The sequence below is a fragment of the Chaetura pelagica genome, unplaced genomic scaffold (assembly GCF_000747805.2).
Source record: "Chaetura pelagica isolate M959 unplaced genomic scaffold, ChaPel_1.0 scaffold275, whole genome shotgun sequence".
In the NCBI taxonomy this organism is placed as follows: domain Eukaryota; kingdom Metazoa; phylum Chordata; class Aves; order Apodiformes; family Apodidae; genus Chaetura; species Chaetura pelagica.
In genome coordinates, this window is record NW_009953486.1 from 3,736,312 (window position 1) to 3,759,745 (window position 23,434).

At 37.5% G+C, this 23,434-nt stretch overlaps 1 protein-coding gene across 2 annotated transcripts in view; it reads right to left on the bottom strand.

Annotated features, from left to right (window-relative positions):
- Window positions 1–23,434, bottom strand: part of GNAS (GNAS complex locus) — an 84,165-nt gene that overhangs the window by 18,025 nt on the left and 42,706 nt on the right. For both annotated transcript variants that reach the window (XM_009998632.1, XM_009998631.1), the window contains one exon: window positions 16,921–17,018. In XM_009998632.1, the coding sequence (XP_009996934.1) occupies window positions 16,921–17,018 (98 nt within the window). The remainder of the gene's footprint in view (window positions 1–16,920; window positions 17,019–23,434) is intronic.

The window sequence follows — 23,434 nt, forward strand, 5'->3', positions numbered from 1 at the left end:
TACCTGCAGCAATGTCTGCTTTTCCTGCCATTTAAAACATTCTTCGCATCCTGTGACTCTCAAAAGACTGTCAATGTGAAGAATCAAACTCCTAGGTACTCCATTGGGTTTGGTATCTTTTTGAGGTATTTCAGCAAGAGTTCTGCACTCTGAAGACTACATTTTTAAATCTTGTGCAAGGAATGAAAAACTGAAGCTTAATACTTAACTGTAAGTAAGGAACAAACTGTTTCCAGGGTCTTAATTATCTGTAAAGCCACCAACACGGACTAGTGAGAACAAATATAGCTGATGAGAAGTGACCACCTCTCCCACCCTACCCCTCTTTAAGCATCCATATTCTTAATATATTTTCTGTTGTTCCTTTTTTCTGGAAAGAAGAAAAAGGTCTGTATCTGCAAACAAGGTTTCTATTGTAAGTGGTTTTTAATTACAAATGAAAGATTTTATATGCAGCTGAAGAAATCAACAACATTGCATTACATCTATGCTCTGTGTGGGCTGAACTTGCAGAGAATCTTTAAATTTAGTAATTTTTCAAAATCTATTTAAATTAATCAGGTGCACTAGAGATCTTAGATAGGTTTAAGAATATCTTCTGCTAACTTCAACTAAGGAGACCACTAAGTCATTCAGGCAAAAATCAATATGAATAATTTTTAATAGAATTTAAGAGTGCCTCTACAGAATAAAAATTTGTTTGAAAATCCCCCAATATCTTTTGAGTTCAAATCAGCAAATGAATGCTTGCTTCAATTTAATGTATTTTTTAATATGGCAACAACCTGTGCATTTTGCAAGTATCTGTCCCCTACCACAGGCTGGTCCGAGCAATTAAAACAGGTGAACATAATGGCATATCCTTTCATTGTGTTTAAATAAGGTATTTATATGAAACTTATCCTCATGGTCTTTAGCTCCCTCCAGTGCCATCAAATCAGTGGAATGCTCTCAGTTGATAAACACCATCACACACATACCACTTAAAAATTGCATTATTCTGACAAAATTCGTGGTATCACTAATAAATAAAAACCATGCTAATAATTTAAAATGTAAATAAAAGTGTACTCCCTCAGTGACTGGGACCAAAAAATAGACAGGAAGTAAAAAAATAATTATAGGACAACCAAAGAGCTATATCTTAAGTAGGAATAAAATTATATTATCTGACAGGCACAACATGCTTTATAAGCATTACTGATTGGTATTTGCATCATGCCTTTCAGGTGATAACAGAATAAACTAATACTTCATACTAGTTTATGTACTTTGAAGAAAGAGCTATCTGCAAAAACAGGCAAATCAAAGGCAGTTCCCATGTTTTCAGCTTGTGTGTGTGACTCCTATCACCTAAACCCCGAAACACTGACAATGCAGAACCAGGCACGTCCCAACTGCTACCTGAAAAACAGGGAACTTCATTTTTAACAGAAATTTTAAAGACAGAGGTAACCAGAGCTGATGTGATCTCACGTGACAGAAAAGGAATTTTGATCCCAGGACTGAGTTTCCGCAGGAACTAGGGAAGCAGTGACAGCTCAGGGAAGGAATCGGGCCCCAGATGAGCCCAAAACAATGGGAGGACAAACCACTGCTGGGTTTTGAGCAGGGGGGCAGGGAGGGCTTCACTGTCTTACTTACATAGCCTTGTATAAAGGCCTCCAGAGAAACAGTTCACAAGAAAATAAATCCAATGCTGGAATTTTGCTGACTTAGGTCCCGAGTTATATTATAAACTTACTCTTTTTTCTTTAAAACATTTGATCATGAACTCTAATTCCAGAAATACTATTAAAAATACATTTTAAAACAAGCAAGTGACAGGGAGATACAACAGCAATTCTATACTGTTAATTTTGAACAGTACAGTGACATTAATCTTTGGCTACTGTGAAAAGCATTGCCTGTAAATTTCTGTTTCTGTGTTCTTTTGCCGTACAATAACATGAAGAAGTCACAGTTAAGAGCTTGTCTCTCCCTGGCACACATTACACTCGGGAAGATAAAAGGAGCACAAAATCAAGCTTGAAGCCAAATTCAAAGACAAACAATAAAGGTGAACATACTACTTTTGTGGGAAAGCTGTTCACAGGGAGTGACCATGCTTCTGAATAAGTGCAGCCTTCTATTATTCTCATAGAAATTTAACACATCAAACAAAAAGAACTGTCAGTCAACCAGTTTCATGGTTGTTTTTTTTGCTTAAATTTTCATTACTCTTAAAAAGAAAATCTAACACAGACCCTCCACCTTTGCTTACTCACATGTTGCCTGTGGTAACTTCAATATGTAGTCATTGACTATGGAATATTTTCCCAAACAGCATTTAAATGGTTAATGCTTTTAAGCTTACATTTAAAATGGACACTTCACTGAATACCGTGGCTTTACAGAGGCTCATAAACAGCACTAATTTAGCAAGTGACATGATTTGCCATTTTAGAATCTTTTAAATAATATTTTGTCCTTTCCTCTTTCTCCCTCACTGACCTGAAAACTAAACTTATCCTGATGCAGAATTTTAATCATTATAAAAACTTATGCTCTTTTAAATCTCATCTCTCAAAACAGAAAACTGGCTACAAAAGACCTTAAAAGTAGCATTGAAAGCTTCAATCATTCAAGTGTCTATAAAACAGACAATAGGATACACTTTATATTTGCAAAGCATATTTTAACATTCACAAAATGTATTTTTAACACCAACTTTTCTAAACTGTGTGCTTTTAAGATTAAAGTAACAGAGAATTTAGAATGAAGTGTGCACAGGAAAAGTAAAATCCCTGACAAGGCACAACCCCTGCCTGTTTCCTCTCTCAGCACGAGTCACATCTGCTGGTGTCGGCACAGAGTGGTTTCCCATGGCAGTTCCCTGACTCCCAGCCGAGCAGTCAGGTGCTGCAAAACGTTGAACTGAGACAGGGCTGGAGTAAGTGTGCAGAGATGTTTGTGGATGAGGGATGTGCATGTGTGAGAAAAAGCTGTTGGGTCTGTGCACGGTAAAAAGAAGGCAAGAGGAAATTTGGGAAGGACTTTCATGATAAAGCAGCTGCTTCAGGTGGAATTAGTTCTTTCAAAACAGCGTTATTGACCCTTCTTGTTACAGTCACATAGAAGTGTTGTAATTACCCAAACAAAATACTAAATATATTATTCACAGAACATACTTATTTCAGCATTATAACTTTAAAAGCCCTCTATTTTGAAATGAAACCTTATGCTCACGAAAGTATTAAGATAGAGGAGGTACTATAGGTGGCACAGCCCTTGCAGTCTCACCATCCTCACTGGCCTTCTTTTCGGCCAACTTTACTTACAGGCCAACGAATGAGAACTCATTTTTGCACCCATAGTGGGTGGACTCCCTACCCCCACAGAATCACAACGGGGAATCTGAAGGGAAGGAAAGCCAAGCTTAAGAGCCCAAGGTGTGCGTTCAAGTTCCAGCAAATTTCCAAATTCCACTGGATGACTTAAAGCTGTAAGATTTCAGAAGAGGACACACACATCTTGACCATCTCTTTGTCTGCAGAGGGCAGTGTCTCATATTTGCATTTTAAATGGCCGAAATCCTAAATTATTTATTAACAGATTAAAAATTTCCTCTTCTACATCAAAGGAACATTTAAGCAGTCTCTGAAGAGCTACTGAACTAAAATGGACACTAAAAATCACGGGCAGAATTGCTGCAGTGGGAAAGATGAGAGAGGGCCTAAGAAAGCATTTCTTTTTCCCAACTGTAGTGCATGTTTCCACATCAACATACGTTGTAGGGTTATGAAGCCAGCTGGGGCTTTGGCCACCCTTACAAAACTGTGCTCAATATCCAAGTCTACTGTTTTGCACAAAGACATAAACACAGCAACCCTCTCAGATGGGTCAGATAGGGAGAAAGTCTGGAGAGAAAGCTCAGTGGTTCAGACGAATAGGAGGTGTGTTCTTACATTAGTTACACCATACCAGGTGCTTACACATCCAGTCTAGAAGCATTATAACCATATGTGAAACAGAGCTTTTACCACACCACAGCATTTTGAATCCACTTCCTCTACTCAGCAGCGAATTATTAGATTCACCACAAAAAAGGGTGCCTGAGCACAGCAACAGATATATTCCAGATACATTAATATGTGACTTTATATAGCCATTCTCTGTTTCCTTCTACATTTTCCAGCCTAAGATATTTTTGCAGCATCTTGAACACACTAGTTACCCTGTATTGACTGTGATGCTCAAAACTAGTGACAGGTGCAGAGCTCTCAATATGGCACTTTTCCCTCACCCCATCCCACCCACATTTAGATCCTAAAGCTTCATCTTGTAAAACCAGTTATCTTCTTTGTATAAAGGCACATGCATAACAAGTCCAAGGAAGAGATTGCCAACCAGCAGATGAGAAAACTAAAAAAGATCCGAGACACTAATCAGCCATGCCAGAATTATACACTGCATCTAAATACAGGTTTTTAAGGGAACATCACTGGAATACTTGTGCAGATAAGCATAGCCTTCATTTTTAATAAAGAAAAATTCTCTCCTTTGAACAAACCAACTTCCATTCGAGAGACCAATGTTTTATTAACACAACTTATGATTTTCTGTTTCTTTGCTTCAAGATAATAGACTGCCGAAGAAAAAAAAATAAAGGTTGATACATTATACATTCAGGTCACTGACTCTCCTGATTGTGGTTCCAAACACCAAGCCTCTAAAAACGAAAAAACACAACCACCCAAGCCCCACACTGCTCTGTAGCAGAACCTCTTCCTGTTACCTGCATTACTTTTTATCAATATAAGCTTCAGTTATTTAGTGGAGTTACAGTTAAAACGTATCCCAAAGAAAAAAAAATGAAAAAAATCTTAACACAACAGAAAAATGCACCCTCTCTAATTTACTACTGATTTCTAAGGAAGTATGCAGGGAAACTGTCACACTCTTACATAGACATGTATGTGTCTAACTCTGTAGAGTAAAAATCTGTTTCAGTTTTCTGCATGTCTAGTATTAATCCATTATGTTTTGTTAGGAATACACGTGAAACAGTTTAGAATTTAAAATTTACACTACTTAAATGTGGATGTTAGAACCCAACTCGCCCATCCATGTACGTATAAAAGCAGCATATGCCTGTACAGATTCTCGTAATTACGGAATTTTGTTTCAAAAATATGAACATGGTAATTGTCACTTTATCTCACAATCTACACTGCGATTTAAATTGTGCACAACAAAGGGACTGCTTATGAGAACTGAAGAGGGTAAACTGCACCCCTCATAACAGTAACAAACCTGTATTCATTAGTGTCTGTTTGGTTTTGTTTGTTATCAAAAACATCTCTTACAGATTGATGAAAAAGTAAAAACGTACTGGGTGTGGCACTAATCTTTCATTTTTAAGACCTGTCTTGAGGGAAATCGGTTTCATATTCTTTACAGCCACGTGACTTTATCAGAAAACCACAGTGCACAATTTTGGCATAATTAGCAGGACCTTCTTAAATACAGCCCAGAATAAAGCTCTAAGGGAAACAAGCACATTTCACATCATTAGGGAAACTCAGAGCTGAAATGGAGGTACCAGCCTCTGCACTGAACAGTAGAAATCCTACCTATTTTTAGTTCACAATTCCAATAAGAAAACAGCTGGGAGTCCAGTGAAAATCTCTTGGTGACAAATTTAATGAACTGAACACTAAAGTTACTATTTTTAAATAAAGTTCCTAATTATCTTTCAAAACAAGAAGCAATTAAACAGCAGTGGAGCTACAGCTTCTCAAGCATCCAATAAGGCTTGGCTCCTATCAGACTGAAAGTGGGAAAAGGCTCAACACCTTTCTGATCCTAAACACTGGTTGAGGTCCAGGCTCAGGGTTTGGTTGGTTGCTTTTGGTTGGTTGCTTTTGGTTGGGTTTTTTTTCAGTTTAATGAAAGCAGTTCTGCTTTAACCTGTCCAGTCCTGCCCTGCCCTGTTTTTGTTGGATCTTAGGTAGTTCAGCTCCATGGAGGAGAGGTGGACAGTGAAGTACCCCAGGGGCAGTGGTGAAGGGTCAGGAATCTTACCTAGCAAAGAGCTCTGAAAGACCACAGAGGCACACACAATATGGAGTATATCGGTACTTGCACACTTACTGAACAAGCCACATAAATCAAAATAAAGTGAGTTATAATCTGATACTTCTCAAAATAGCTCTTTAAAACTAGACATTTTAATTACTGACTCCTGTGATAACACTTATACTTGTAACCTCATATAAGGCTACTCCATACTTCGTACTTCATACATTATGTGCACCTTGTTTTTGAAATAAGTGTTTAGCAACAGGAGTAGAGAATTAGAATTAATATTGGAAACACACAGATAACATACTGATATCTACATTTTAATGTGTCATAGCAGGACCCATGTCTGGCATGTCTATTTGGGGAACGTATCATCTATCCTGGTAAGAAAAGAGAAGATCCTCAAATCCATCCCCTCACCTCTTCTACAAAACCACTTCATTGTGTCAAGATTATTCATGATACTGCAATACTTCCTGGCATTAGTACCATGAAAGATTCAACAATAATATCCTCACCCATTTGATTAAATTTAAAACCTCATTCTATCCAAAATCAGCCAAGGCTTTTTGCAGATGTGAGTTTTTACATTCTTCTTGGACAGACATATCAGTACATCAATTTACAAATGAGCAAACTAAGTTTCATCCCAGTCTGGTCTTTGATAACAAAGCATGTGGATCATAAAGCAGTTCAGCTCCATGAACAGAGATGAACACTGAGTCCTAGAGCAGAAATGCTGAAGAGAAGCCATTCAGGCTGAACCAAGAAAAGAACTGACACTGTACATGTTAAGTGCAAAACCTGTTTGTCATGGGGCACATATTGATAGTCACAGATAATGCAAAGACTAAAAAAAGTAACAACCAGTAGACTTCAGCAGGATTGGTTTACTCCTGAGACTCATTTTGATGAACGAATACTCAGAGAACAGCCAGAGTCTTTATGAAGCTATGTAAGAAGATTGCCTTGCCAGATATGAAGCTTCAAGATGCCTAAGTCCCTGATTTTACAACCCCATAAATGAGTCATTAAAATCCAACTGACAGCAGAAGTGATGGACAGTGTCCTCCAAACACTGTCTTTTTGCAAGTCTTACCAACACTGGCAATATATCAACAGAAATGGCAAATTAGCACAATTCGTGGGGATTTTGCATGTATATTGCTATTGTTATAAACATTACTTAAGCTGAAGCTGTTTGGCTTTGGTTTTTGATTGCAAGGAAACAAACCTCTCAGCAAAGATCGCCCAGCACTCCCTACTCAGCCCCCTGGGCTGGATGCAGCTCCCACCAGCAGCAGCTCCGAGGGCAGACCCTCCTGCAGGGTCCCAGGCTCCTGCCCTCCCCCAGCTGCAGCAGCCTTGCTAAAAATAGCCCTCACAAGCTTTGACTCCTGCTGCAGTTTACTTAAGTCCTTTAGGGGAAGGAGAACCTTGCAGAGTACCCAAGGCACTTCACAGAAAATTTAGTGGGCAGCCAACACGTTTCAAGTGCAAATTACCATTCAGACACGGAAACCCTTCACTGGCTTAATAAAAATGCTGCAATTTAGTTTTATTGGTGGATATCCTTCTCGGAGACTTACATTAGTGTACAACAATACAAATACAGTTAACAAAGAAGCATATTTAACAACCGATTTTTACACATTTCAACAACAAAAACAATGTATAATATACTAGAGAGTAATCAGTTAAAAAATTGTATTTCAAATCACTAAACCTATCAGTGACATCCTGCCTACAAAATTATTCTTTATCACATGCAAAATTAGCTAGCAATTTCTTTCAGTTTAGTTTGGACTTAGTCACATACTATAAAACAAAATAAAATAATTAAAGAATACTTAGGTTCAGCTTCAGTTTGATAAACTTGTTCACCTACTACAAGCTGTAACTATTTTTTAATTTTCAGCCTCCGTCTCCTGAAGTAAGGATTTTATTACCATGTTCTCTGCATGCAAACACATGGCCTCAATAAACTTTTGAGCCTGCTGGTAAATTGATACCAAATGTACTGCAGACATCTTTGTCAGGCGTCTCTCAAAAAATAATAAATTCAGCAACACCTGTGAATGCAAGCAAGCAAATAGACCAAAAAAAAAAATATAAATTGCATTTAAGTCCCCTGTGAAAGAAAAGCGTCACTGTATCATCAAACAGTGGAGTTCACAGAAGAGGAAAAGGAGGGAGAGAATGTGCCAAGTCAACAGCATTGAGTGCTCCCTCTCCCTGGGACTGGCAGTGATGCATTCGCAGTGTTTCAGCCCCGAGAATAATAGGGAATCGAACCTGGCCCTCTCACATTGTACCAGCAAATGTGCTGGCCTCATTCCATCCTTGTATCAGAAATTTCATGTTGCCTCCTACTTTTCAGTACACTGTTGCTTTGAATTCCTTCTTTAAAGCAAGTCTTTAATGAGATCTTATAATATCTTTTCAGGTCTTACTTTGAGAAAAGTATTCTGTCATTCTCTAATCTCAAAATGTTCCTTTTGTGCAGCAATACAGCATGAGTGAGAAGAACTCTCATTAAAAAAAAAACCAAACAACCAACAACTCATGCTCCAAAAGCTGTCATGTTTGCTCATGGCAAACATCAGAAACAGCAGATCCCAAGGTCAGGCAAAAAACTTCCAGTAACTATGCACTCACCAAGGCAAGTAAACTGCAAAACCCTAAAAATACCGGTCACACCTGCTCCACATGTGCTGCTACCAGAACACACTATTCCAGCAAGCCTTTTCCTGCTGAAGCAGCATTTACTGTGGCTTCCCCAGCAGCAGAGAGACCCAAGGGGTCTTCCTGCACGCACCTCTCCAGCCCAGCACTGCACCCCCATCAGACATCCCAGCACTCCTACCACCAAATCCATCCAGGCAATGCCAGCCTGGCCATTGCACAGGTGATGCAAAAATGGTGCAATCAACACCACATTCTCTCACTTCTTCAAGCACTTTTTTAGAGCTTGCCCTCTGTTCAGTGCCTGGCGATCATCCTCCTGTGGGAGGGATTTCCAGTGAGGGCAGCTCCAGCCCCTATGGGAGTCTTCTTTTCTTTCTGTATAATCTTGAATTGTTTGTTCTAATCAGATCTTTAAAACAAACCTCATTCAGGGCTTTTTCTGTTTGAAATAAGCATGAAAGGAAAGGGTGAGTGAAAATTAATTCTCAGGAACTAATACAAGTTTTAACAGTCACTTTGATTGATTCTCCAAACTTGAAAGCTATATTTTTAAACAACAGTAATCCAAGATCACTATACCATTAAGTCCAATACTAACAATTCAAGATGTTGCTTGCTCTGCTTTTTAATAATGTTACGTGACTTCTACAGAAAAACTGAGCATATTTTTTAAATTAATGGGTAAAATTTCAATACAAGAGTCTAGTACACTTTAAGTACATGACAATCTTTGAGTTTACATAAATGCAAGTCCTCCTCTTTATTTTACCTCTTCATCCTAAGTAATTCACTGTAACACAGAATGACTGCTACCTGACTTCACAAAAACAGAGGATTCAAGGATTACTGTGTACACAAATAATCTACTGTTTCACTGTTTCAAATTTACTCGAAGTATGTGTGGTTTTTTAAGAACTGAGATTACAGGAGAAGTTTCACCTGCAGCAAACAGTTATTTTTAGGGTGAATTTGTTGCACTTTCCATACTGGAAAAAATTATATTATTTGCTTAGTGAGAACAAAAATAGAGAAAAAAAAGGGCAATATCATCTGCAAGAACAATGTACAGTGAAGGCAAGCCAAAGAATCTTGAGCTTTCGTAGTCACATAGCTCTGTCAATTCTCTTACTTCTTCTCTTATGTAGGCAAACCATCAAGAAACTGGTCTACAGAACAACTCTGCAGATTTCTGAACTACTGAAAGTAGTAGTTACTCATATATTCACTTTATTTGATAACATCAATTTGGTTTTAAAGCAGACTAGTAAAATATTACCTGAAAGATACATCCTGAACAAACTACCAGCTGGACTCAACACAGTATTCTTAACTAGCTAACTAAGGTATCAATCTGCTTGTTGCTTAGTTCTGCCTTCATGATACTGTCTTTATGTGCTTTTGCCATTCAAAATGAAATTTATCTGTCAGAGGAAAACAGTAATCTGTCGATCCAATCACGTGGATATCTATTTATAATCAGAGTACTGATTTATGAATAATTTAAATAAAATATTAACATTCATGCTAAGTTTTCAGAAATCCTCTTGAGTAAGCGTGCGCCTAACCTGAGCAAATTCTGTGCGGGTGAACTTGTTACTGAAAGAAAGAAAGAAATAGCTGTTGTATGAGAAAATGCTCTATCTGCACGTGAAAGCAAATGTAACACACTGAGGAATGAGCATGTATTTCCACTCAGACATTCATGAACATTTGCCCTAGAGTTTATCTTTAACTCTTGCAGGCACTGGTAAGCGATACACATAAACTAAAAGTGTGACTATTTTGATACAGGACTTCAGTCAAGAAACAGGGAAAGAAGTTCCAACCCAGCTTTTTCATGCTCTTCAGCCCTGCCTCCAACTGAAGGCAAACCCCTCATATTTACAACTAGACACAGAAGTGAAGCTGCATCTGCAGCCCAAGGCCAAAAGGAACTGACACATTAACAGATGTGTGGAACAAAGGAGAAATAAACGCAACAAATGAAGGTGATGGGTGCAGGGCCACTGCAAGGGGAAGAGTCAGTGGAAGTGGAGACAGAAATTGGATTAATGGAATGAACAGTTAAACTCTTCTGCAATAACTGAGAATGATGTGGTGGGAACAGCACAGATCTCAAAAGCCTGTGGCATGACTTCTTAAATTATTCACATTTTGGACTTGTAAAGGTCTTCTGCCATCACAGCTCATAACCTTTAACATTTTTGCTTATTGGTGCTCCCAATCCACAAGACTCAGACAAGCTATTCCAGGACACCTTTTGTTTTATTGTGCTTCATACAGAGATGTAATTAATTTTGAAGATAGATAAGTTTATCTGGGGTTAAGCGTAGCTTGAAATTATGAATTTATGATTAGCTGTGACAACAGTGGGAACACGCATTGGATTCATAATCCATTTATTGGCTAAATTTAGGTAATCTGGCTTTCACAACACTTGCCAGCAGGCACATCTCTGCTATTGAAGTCAGCAAGAAAGGGCAGAAACATGGAGTAGTCAGGTATAATTCAGCTGCTTATACATTTGGACTAATTTTGTTGCTAGTGATTTCACTAAAGCCATGCAAACACAGAAATTACTGTGCTTCCCATCACCTACAGCAACCTGTTTTTGCAACTAATACTGCACTGGATTGCACAGAAAATGTAACTAATGTAACAAATGTAACTATTTGTTTTTTAATTGAATTTTAACCTTGTTTAAAACATGATCTCTATTTCCTCAAGCTGAAGAAAAGTAGGGAGAAGATTAAAGAAGGAATAAAGTAAGGTGGGTTTTAGAATCAAGACTAAGGATTAAAAGATAGATGATCTGGGTCCATTCCTTGGCTTGCCAAAGAATTCACACAGCAGTAGGCAAGCTCATCAGTTTTAGATCAGCAGAAGGGGACATTAATATTATTCTTCCTCACAGGAATGTTTAACAATATAATTGTTACTGTCCATAAGAAGTTCATTTATGCCAGGAGTGTATGCCAGGAGTATAGGCCAGGGAAATTCCTGTCCCGTTGAATGTGAATACACAGACACAGCTTGCAGAGCTGGAGGAGACAAGAGCAACTACTCTGCCAAAATCACATTGAGTGGAAAGAAAGTCAAAAGAAAAAAAGGATTAAATAATATGAATAAGAAACTACACTAACAGTAGTACCACTGATCAGTCAGCCACTATTTAAAAAGGTGAGACTTTCAGCAAACTCACTTTACAACATGTGCCATGAAGGGAACTTTGTCACGAAGTGAAATTAACATGGAAGAAAATCATTAAGTGCTCAGATCAGGGCTCTTAATTGCCCTCTACAACTCAGCAAATCCAGAAATAAAACACACCATAAATCTTAATAAAAATATAAAGAATTTACAACCCATAACAAATTAGAAATTAAAAAAAACAGTGTGTCCACATCTGCTGATCCTTTAGCAGCCCTGCACAGCAGTCGGCTAATAGCTGCACTCCCCCCCTTTCTTTGATAACTATTTTAAAAACAAACATCTTAAAAAATACTTCTCATAAAACTCTTGTGGAGCAGCCTGGCACAGTTTCAACCTATCTGAGTGGCTCTGCTGGTGCTGAAGTTTGAGAAACGTGGCTCTGCACCTAGACTAGCCACCTCTCCGTGCTCTCTCCTTCCCGAAATGGCAGGCGGCGGGAGAAACTCCTGCGGCAGGAAATAGCATGAGAATGGGCTCCCCTCGTGCTCCTTCCAGCCCTTCCTGATATCAGAGGGTGTGAAATAGGTTGAAAAGACTGTGTCTCACATTATTTCCTTTTCCAACCCAGTCAAAACCAGGTAGCACCAGCTAGGAGACTGGCAGGGAAAGCACAGCATAAAACGAAGCACAAAATTGAATCAATGGCCAAGGCAAACTAAAGCAAAAGCTCAAGGATCTGTGGGCACAGCCTAGTAGTAGCAAGTATAGAAAAAGCACTAGGAGGCTCATGTACATTGCTTTCCATTTGCCACATAGCTAAAGCAAAGGCTACTGACATGAAAGCAGTTTTCTTCAGGACATCGAGAGTCTTTGAGTCAGATCTGACAGGACAGTGCTGTCCACGTGCCACAGACAGCACATTCATATGGGAGAGATTCTATTTACTCTGATTGCTGTGTAACATGAGGCTTTAAGAAGAGAGCTCCTCAAAAACTGAGGTAGACATATTAGTAACAACAACACTTCAAAGGTATCATGTTTGTTTATATTTGACAGAAGGCATATATTTGACAAACAGGTCTTGGCACATTACAGTAAATATGGCTCTTATATTCATAATATTAACTAAGATTTTCTAAATAAAGTGCAATCCTGTGCCTTCAGGGAAGAAATATAAGGGATGGTAAATAATTTATTTAGCACCATTTGAGGTTTTCTATATTCTAGACGCTTCTGTGTTCTTCTGTTTATTGTTAGCCAAGAGCAGTGTCACATGGCAGCTTGAGAACAAACATTCATTCTCTTCTGCATACATCCCTACAAGATACAAGAGCAATGAAATTTGGTCTCCTCATAGATAATGCTCCCTCCTCACAGCTAAAATAGATTCCTCTCAGAGAGAAACTGATGACAACCCCCTTTTCTTTCTCTGCCTCTCAAGACTGTAAATTACGTCTAGGCAGGAAGTACAGTAAAGCTCATGATGAGTAGAGGCAGCTACTCTTTCAAAAGGAACAGGGTTCCTCCAAAGTGACATCTGCATTTAGCCAGTGAGCTTGAGGATAAAGGGCAGGATATTGAAGTGCTCTCCAAAAGATGAGATTACTGGCCAGCCCTCCCAGCTTCACACCTCCAAAAATCACAACTGCAGTTAAATGGAAAGCCAGGATGGTACCTGTGGCTTTGTGTGAAGTTGTCTATTTGAGCCAATGTGATCAGGAACTTGGTGGAGCAATGGTAATAGTGCATGTTAATGTTCACTTCTTTTGGGGAAGACACTGAAAAATTGTAGCAAGTCAGCAGACAGTACTGGAGTATTTAAAGTTACTGCACAGACTCTAAACACCTGCCTCTGAGTTAGGTCCACACAACACCTTAGGTTGAGAATTATATTCATTCCCAGTATCCTGGGAAAGATCAAGCAGCAACAAGTGGCCTTCCCCTTACCCGTTATTCATCTAGCAGAGCTCCTGACTCATTAGCTACTTCCATTCTCTGCTCAGCACAAACTCTGCAACAAGCCTCCATCTCCCCAGCATCTTTCTTTTCAAGATGCTCAATCCTCCTGCAGCTATGCCACACAGCCCTTACCTGAAAGACATTCTGTGGGACAACAGCTGCCTACACAGAGAATCAGTCCCTATCCATGAACAGCCGAACTATAAAAGCAGCAGAGCCAAACAGAAGCCAATTAGGCTCCCAGTACCACCATCACTGCCACCATCACACCACCAACACAAGATGGCAAGAAGAGGAGGGAATGGCCTCATGACAGGTCCCAGAAGGCAGCAGGCAGAACGCTGCCTTGCCCCCTGCCCTGCCTTGTGCCCGCTCCCCCCGCACAGACCCATCCTACAGACCAGCCCCTAACTCCTCAAGACCCCTGAAGAAGCTTCGCATACGTTTGATACAAGTTTGGCAGAAAGAGAAATTAAGCTTGTTTTGGTATTAACATTTCTGAAAGCCAAAGCAAGCCCTGCAAGACATACACTCATCATTGTTCCCTGTTGGAAGATAGACAAAATTTATTTTTAAACATTTGGCAGAATCTCCTATATAAGCTTCCTATATATAACTGTGTCACTTCCAAGAGTGAAAAAAAAAAATATTTTTTAAAAATGCAGAACATTAAATTAGTCCAATCTTTACACTAAGCAATTCACATTTTAAAAAAAAGTTTAAAAAAGAATAATAAAATTTTACAAAGAACTACAAGAAGTTCATTTTTGTGAACAAGAAACATTGTTTAGAATTTTAAAGTAATTAATCAAACAAAGAATCTATTAATATTTAAGAATTTATCCACTTTCAAGAGCAAAAAGGAGATTTTTGGAAGCTAGACTGATCCTGAAAAAGAAAAGCCACTTTTATCCTTACACTTTAACTGTACCTTTCCTGTTTTAACAGGGGCTTCAAATGGGCTAAGTGTTTAGAACCCAACACCCTTCTCTCAAAGAACTGGCAAGCCTAACACAGTTTGCTCAACATTGTCTTTTAAGTTCTATAAGCCCTAATGACAGTAAATTGAAATAGCCTTCACTTGATAAATGTCAGCTATATTTTGTATTTTGCCTTTGCTACATGTTTTTAGAATGTGCTCAGCAGGTTCATTTCAAGTTATCAATCATGTCAGATTTTTCAATAAGTAATTTTTGTCAGGTCCCTTGAAAATTTAATTTGATAAAAACAAGTTCAGAATTTCAAAGTGATGTTAAGCTCCAAGAAAACATTTTCCCATTAAAAAAAACCAACAACTTAATTTGCATATTCTGTAATTAAAAACAACAACTCTGCATGATCAAAAATGTCAGAGACCACAAGAGGTACCTAACAATTAGAAAGCTCCTTCTGCAAGAAAATAATGTAATATATTTTACTATTGAATAAATATTAGAATTTTAAAACATTTTTAGAACAGACAGCAATGGTACCTCAGAAAAAGAAACCAGTAATTTCTTAGCACTGCACCAGGTTTATTTTTGGCTCAACAGCCCATGATGCAGAATTAAGTATTCCACTAGATGGAGCAGGACAGCAAAACCATCATGAAGGCCATCCCCCTTGCTGATCCATGAAAATGTTAATATCCAGTAATCAGCAATGGTAACAATTTCAGCTTTCTTCTGTGCATTCAGAGCAGAACAAAAGCTGACCCTCTTCCAAAAAAAGGCAACGCAAAACCGCCTCAGTGCTTAACAATATCTATTTTTTCCTGTCACAGAAGTTGACTATTAATAAACACTAACCAGAAACAACCAGATAACCAAACACTATCAGAAACAAAACTAGTTTTCCCCATTTTTATCAGCCTTACATCAGCAAGACCAAATTTACTGGATAGTTGACAGAAAATGAAAATCTTATATTTATTTTGTAGCAACTGAACTTGCAAAAAGATCCATGAAATGATCAAGTATCTGTCACCTGATGAATGTAAACGATATTGCTACACATCAAACAAATTCACACTAGAAACAATGGCAGAACTTCAAAGAGAATCCTACAGATCTGGAGCTGTGTAAGTCATAGTAAAATTATCTCCCCAGTCTCTTTTCAAACAGAGCTAATTGCTTGTTTACCTTTAAGTCTACCTAAGCAAACAAACAAACAACAAAAAAAGAACTGTACAGATTTTATTTCATCATATATTATTTAAGAGATGCAGTAGTAGACAAACTACAGTTGTCCATCATGATGTGAAATGATGAACCTGCATTTCCTTAACCATTCAACCTTAATTTGGCTTCTCCGAAAGAAGACAACAGAGTATAAACTACCAAAGAACAGTTTTGACCATAAATATTCCAAATTTAAGTCCTGCAATTCTTGAGTATACACAACAAAATATCAGGAATGGTCACAATTACCATAAACATCTTCCCAGAAAACATTCAGAACCACACTATACTGCTCTATGTGATAAGTAACTGCAAACACGCAGTGGTCGCTCATGACAACACTAATTATCACAGTGGTGTAACAGCAGAATAGAATTAATCATTCTCAATATGAGCATGAAGGCACACGAGCAGAAGTCTTGGTGACCGACCACAAGCTGCTGCCTGCAACTGAGGCTGCCATCTCTTTGTTTCTAGATGCATGAACTGCACTAAAAGCAAAAGCTACAAACATGGACGGTTCACATCAACGTACTTTCCAACTTAGTAAAACTTGCTGCAGTATCTGAAGGTGTCATTTGAAAAGGAACTGGTCTAAGTGGAAAAGCAGGAAAACTGGTCTTTGAGACAATACAACTGTCCACTGCATTAAGGTGTCAGTCTGTATTAAGACCAGTTGAAAGCATTTGCAATGTTTTCAATACAGGTATTATTGTCTAACTGAATGCCAGGTTTTCCTGCCTCTCTGAATATCCGATTAGCAAGAATTCCCCACGTAGCACACATTCCTTTTCCAAGGTAAGGACAAGTAAACATCAGGACCATCCACATCAGTCATTGACATTCAATTAAAAATTTTATACATGACAGTCAATATAGAGGAGAATAGACTTACTACTGTGCACAATCAATCAGTTGATATTCATTAGATCTCTCATAGCAGGCTCTAACACCTTCGTCTTGCCAAAGTGTTTTTGTATGCTCATAGAACTCCTGAAAGAGTAAAAACAGCATTAGCAAAATGGATTACACATGAAGAGAATCAGCAAATGGTAACATATTGTATCCACTATAATGAATGGCAGGCATATGGTAGTGTATTTAACAAAAAGCTAGAAACATTTTTTAGAACCTGACTACAATTTCAGTTGGCTTTCTTAGTTGTTTTTAGTACTGCAAAATGCTAGTCAAAGAACTGTTCCTCAATGATTTTGATGGAGTCCAACTATATCTTAAAAGAAGGGTTAACTTTTCCCTAATGAGTATTCTGTTGGCATTTTTAATAACCAATTCTGCTTGGTAACATTTATTCTTTAACTAATGATTCCACTGCATGTTGCAGCTTTTTTGCAACCAGGACAGCACATGACCGCTAAACTACTTGCTGTATGTATTCTATTTCTCTTTTTCTGTACAGAAAAAAATATTTTTTTAAAAAAGGATGTATTATTTTCAATGGTAATTTTACTGCTTCAAGGTTCCTCCATTAACTTAGCTTAGGAATCACCCCGCTCTTGGGATATTAGTCTCTTGCATTCTTTTACTATCAGTGTAGTACAAAGAAAGGGGTCACATCCAAATGTGACTTCCAAGGATTCACTTGAAATTATATTTTTTTAAATTCACTTTCCTACCAGAATGTTAACTAACATCTGAACTGTATGAGAAAAACAGATGCTTTAAATGGCATCCTAAGGGTGCATTATGGCATCTTCAAGTACATTTAGTGGTGCAGATTTTCAAATAATCTTTTTGGTAGGTGTAAGATGCATATGTGACTGTACAGTTCTGAAGACCAGTGATGGAAACAGCCCATCACATGTAAATTTGATCTTGCTTTTATTGCTATTGAATGTTCATTAGTGGCACATACACACAAATGACAGTAAATGCACATGACATCTAAAAAACACTCTATGGTAAAATTTTGTTCTAATTTTTCTTAAAGATATTATAAAGTTTATATATGTGTGTGTGTGTATTTATGTATATAAAAGATGTATCTTTTCAGTTTGTTCCCTGCTTTTAAGATCTCTTAATGAATAAAAAGACCAGTTAAATTTCTTTCATAAGCTGGTAAAGAGATTTTTCTTTGATTTTTAGTATTTGTAGATTGTACGACCATTTACTGTTAAGGGAAGTAAAAGACTAATCAAAATCTTAATTCCAGTCCCCAGTTTTCTTTCTCCTACTGCTGGAATTACATTCATTGGATGCTTTTATTTATAAGGTTTCAAAATTACCTTAAATCTCCAACTGTATCACAGCAAAAAGGAGTAGGAAGAGAAAGTGAAGGAAAGAATCTCATCCCAAACCCATTTTGGGATGGCTTTATATATATGTGTATATATATACACACACACACGTATATATGTATATATGTGTGTGTGTATATATATTTAAAACAGTAACAGTAGTCTAATACAGAACATCTTATGACTCACTCAACTTAATACTACAAAGCTGGGAAACTCAAAAACTGAATTGTCAATTGTATGAATTTTTTTTTTGCTGAAACAGCAGCTGATTCAAATGGACACACACCATTTAAAGTTCCCATCTAATCAAGATAACTTACACCAGACTTCAGATAGCTAACTAAACTATGTGGCAGATACTTGGTTCTCAAACAGTCATCTACTTCAAACTGGGGTCAGCATCTGCCAAGCCAACTGTCTCCAAAACACCTCAAAATACTTGTTTTTCGTCCTGTATTGCAGTAAGGAAACAAATAACTAGGCAAAAATAAGCTTACAGAAAATGTAATGAAACAAAGATCATCACCTACAAACGTACATTTAAAGTGAAAAGAGCCAGTATCTTAATGAAAAAAAGTCACAGCACAGTAAAACTACAAAGCTACAAAAATGAGACACAGAAGTCCTTCCTCACTACTGTTTTTCACTACAACTATGACATTCTGGTATAGAACTGAAACTAAGCAATTATTTCAAACTACTTAAGAACTCCAACATACCTTATGGAGAAACATTTGGAGTAGTTCTGCAATCAGACTCTTCAAAAATAGGATGAAAAGTAAATCCAGTCCTGGCCCTAGGATAAGCCCTTTGATATTAAAAAGCCTAGGATTTAGTTTACCAGAACAGTTACACATTGTTCAGAAGAGTCCCTACTGTGTTTTAAGGGCAGTTCTTAACTTCTAAGAAAATATGTGGGTTACAATAATGGATAATGAGCAACGTTTGTGCCTCGATAGGCCAAATTAGCAAAAAAATGCTAAATACTGCCTTTATGTCTGTCCTGCTAATCTGAACTATGACCAGGAATACTTATGCAATCTTTCAATATGGTTATTAACTATCCATGTGGGATAGAAAAAGAATTTAAGTTCACATTGTTTGAACATTTTACTGGCATTTCAAAATCAGGATATACAACAAGCAATGAGTAATAGATTGTTATAGTAACACCCATAGGGGGTTTGGAAGGTGGTTTCTTTGTCTTTTTTTGTTGTTTGTTTTAATTTTGTTTTTGAAACTAACTACATGACTCGTGATAGCCAAATATGCAGGTATTTTATTAATATACAGCCTTTTGTCTTTAGGTCCCATCAAATACATCTTCACACATTTTTAGGACTAATGCTGATCCAGCTCACACAACAGTAAACTAGGAAGGTTTTCATCAAAGAAAAGTTGGAAGTGGGTTCCAACTCAATTTTACTCTTGCTTTATTACAAGCCTACTTACACCAGTGACTGATTCTGGAAGTAAGACATAGAAGCTAATTGCAAAAAAACCAGATTCTCCTTCCTCCCCAATACACCTACACTAACCACAATTCTGAAATAACATTTAAGAAAAAGAATAACATAAGAAATCCTCAGCATTCCGTTTTAGTCATGGAACATAGCCTGGGGCTACTCTCAGGGAAGGCAAGTAAAACCACAGGATTTGTTATGTACTTAGGTAAAACAGGGGCTTCAGAGGCCACTAGAAAAATCAAGTTAGCAAGAGGGTTGGGGTTTGTTGTTGTGTTGGGTTTTTTTAGTTAAATAGGTCTAATTTGTATGAGACTGCTAAAAATATAAAGAAAAGAGTTAGGAAACAAATTAACCAAAAGTAGCAGGCAAATTTCCTGAAAAGAAATAACCAGAAAACTAGTCCTTACATGTCTGGTTCTTGTTTCCATAACACTGATTCATTTGCTGGCACATTCTAACGTAACAGACTCTACAGCAGCATCACCACCAGTTTCTTTTGCACTATAAAATGCAACTTCTAACAAAACAGCTAAAATAAACAAATGATGCTCAATAACAATTTGGTTCCAGATGACATTCCATAATAAGTAGCATCTAAATGTTAGCTTCCAAACGTTCCATATTATTTGCAAAATATGGTCACATTATCCATTCTTGCCCTATGCACACTCAAAAACTGAAAAAAATATTCAAGTTATGTCATTTTCCATTTTAAAAAATGCTGCAGTTACACAATACACACCCAAGATCCTGTTTAACTACAGCTAAAGCTGTGTAAAGCAACAAGTCAACAGAAGTGATGACAGCATGGCATCACCAAGGACGGTGAGAAGTGAATTCTTCCTAAGACTTATGTGAAGTTTGTAGCATTTATTTGCCACCAGACCAGTCTTTACACTTTTCAAAGTGCTAACATAACCCTGAAGAGGGAGAAATCCATGCGTAGAACACTTAGGTAAAATGATGCCAACATAACACAAATCTGAATAGAACAAACAGGGCTTGACTTTGAATGTGTTCAGGCTGAGCAGGGGCACAGTTTGAGTTCCAGGCAAACTCCCTAATGAACAGGCTATGCTTCTGTGAAGCTATAAAAAACTATGAAAATCCACTGTCTGGGGAAAACTTCTCTGGTCTTACTTAGATAACTTAAGTATCATGGACCATGACCTACTGATGGTGAGGAAACCTCATCTCTCATCATACCATTACACTGCAATACTTAGAAAGTTGTGAAAATCAATTTATTTAATTAGTAATGTTTTTACTTATCAGATGACACTTTCTCAAGTTAATCAATACAATTAGTCAATAGGCAACATTTGTAAATCACTTGTCTACACAGATCTCTAGAGTAAAAACCCTTCAGCACAAATCCTCAAGTAAAATGGATGCTTGGGAAACAGTACTGTGTTCCAGAACAACCTTACTGACACAAATTTGGATTACAGAAGGGGCAATGCAGAGTCTAATCAAGGAAAAAAAATCTATTTGCATTAGAAAATTTCAGCAAGTTGAATAAATGGCAGCAGGTAAACAGTGGTGTTATTAAATCCAGAGCAAGTGTTAAAGAACTTGGAGGTTGAGCATTTTGGCTGTTAAAAAAAAAATAATCCTCAAGAGACAAACTCCAGGCCTGGGAAAAAATAGAGGAACCGAGATCAGCTTTTGAGAGGCATTCTAAAAGGATAAAACATTAGTAGAAAATGAAAGAGGAAAACCGGACATACTGTTGATGAGGTTTTGTTCCCTCTAGATACATAAATACTCAAGAGACTTAAAAAAAAAATAAATGTTTATGAAGCAATGTTTTATAGGAATTAGGATGTTGCCAGGGCAATGCATTGGCACAGTTCTTGACACTATGCCACCATGTTCACAGGAACCTTAGCATGGACATGCAACATTACCTTTTCTTTGTAAAATATAATATAGGGTGGATCTGTCATTATTAGAACAGCTTATTTACTAATTCCAGCAAAAGTCAATGCTGTTGAAAAAGACCTTACCTACTAAAAGGTGTGTACAGCAATTACACAATATTGTGGTTAAAACTGGGATTCAATTCCTGGGCAAAGTTCACTGTCCCATGGAGTTGCCCATTTCAGAATAAGAGTTTTACACAGGTCATCCGCTTACAAACCTAATGATTAAAGGTCAAACCAAACCAGCTGCTAACTGTAAAACTGTACCTTGGAGAACATGTGGTTTCTGACCTGTTCAGCTTTTAAAAATAACACTGACCATTGGTTTAAAACCCCTTTAAAAACCTACTCTGCAAAGGTCGGGGCACATGAACTTTACTTTCATGACAGTCAGGCAGTTCTGCTGCATTCCTCTAAGGAACCACTTTAGAGCAAGACAAGGTCACAGACAGCAGGGCAGCACCATGCATTCCAAGACAAACTCCACAAGTTGATTTTCTCCTTCCAGGCAAATACACGACAAATTTATTTATTTTTCATTGCTCATAACTGAAATCAAGTGGTTATTATTGACCACTCAGAGAAGGAAAGTGATGGCATCTTGTGTTTCAGCAGGGATACTAAAATGTGTTAAATTTGTCAAATCAGACAGTTTAATAAGCCACTTACTTGAATAGGGAAACATCTGCATTCCTAATGGTGTGAACAAGTGTTAATTATTGCTTGCTATTTTAGGGAAAATATGCCGATGATATCACAAAGGAAACACATACCTACAAATAGTTGAAGATATTCTCCAGTTACTGGCATGTGTCCAGAACTGAATACAAAACTCTTTGGGAGAGGCCAGAGTACTCAGCACTTCCTATAACTGAGTCAGAAGTATTTTCAGCAAGGGTTCAGTCTAATTATCAATAGTTTTTCATGCTTAAAAAAGAATAATTATTCTCAAATATTTTTTATTTCTGCTTATGGAATCTTCACATTTCTAGTAGCCCAAATCAAAATGCGTGTGACTGCAAGGAATGGACAGTGGGAAGGGAATTTTATTTAGAGAATTCCTGTGAAGTCTGAAGTTGCATTTCCCCCCTATGTTAAGGGTTTCAAAACATCACAGTATTTGAAAAATGTGCCCATACACAATTCCATACCTGTGATCTACAAAGTGCCTTTGGTTAAAAGGCCTCACTAGCACAGTATCACTCTATTTCTCTTTCATTTCTACTTTCACAAGAAGTTTAATTGCTACAGAAGCCTCACCTGTTGATACCAGAACACTACTTAAGACTTAATCCTTTCACACAACTTCTGTGTAAAGCACATCACGCTCATTAGGGAGGAAGAATTCACTTTCAGTGAGAGCACCAAGATGGAAGTTGGCGGATGTGGACCCCATTCCCCATTTTGTCAAGATTCCTCTACAATTTTAAACCAAATAATCAATATTCTTGTCTTCAGGGTATACTCATGCACAGGAAGAAGGCAATTCATTAATGATTAAATTTATTGATAGCATAAAAGGCTCACAAAGAAGTTGTGAGCTCTCTCTTGGGGCAGCATAGAACAGTAATACAGGCATTTCAACCATCAGCTATTTTTGTAGACTGCTGGCTAAGAAGGAAGGTTTAATAAAACTCTGAGAAATTTCCTTTGAGCCTTAAATTAGTGTTTGGAAAATGTTTTTCATACTACGTCATTCAGTTGCTTGTTGTATAACAAATATATAATAATCTTAAAACAAATAATCAAATTAAATGACC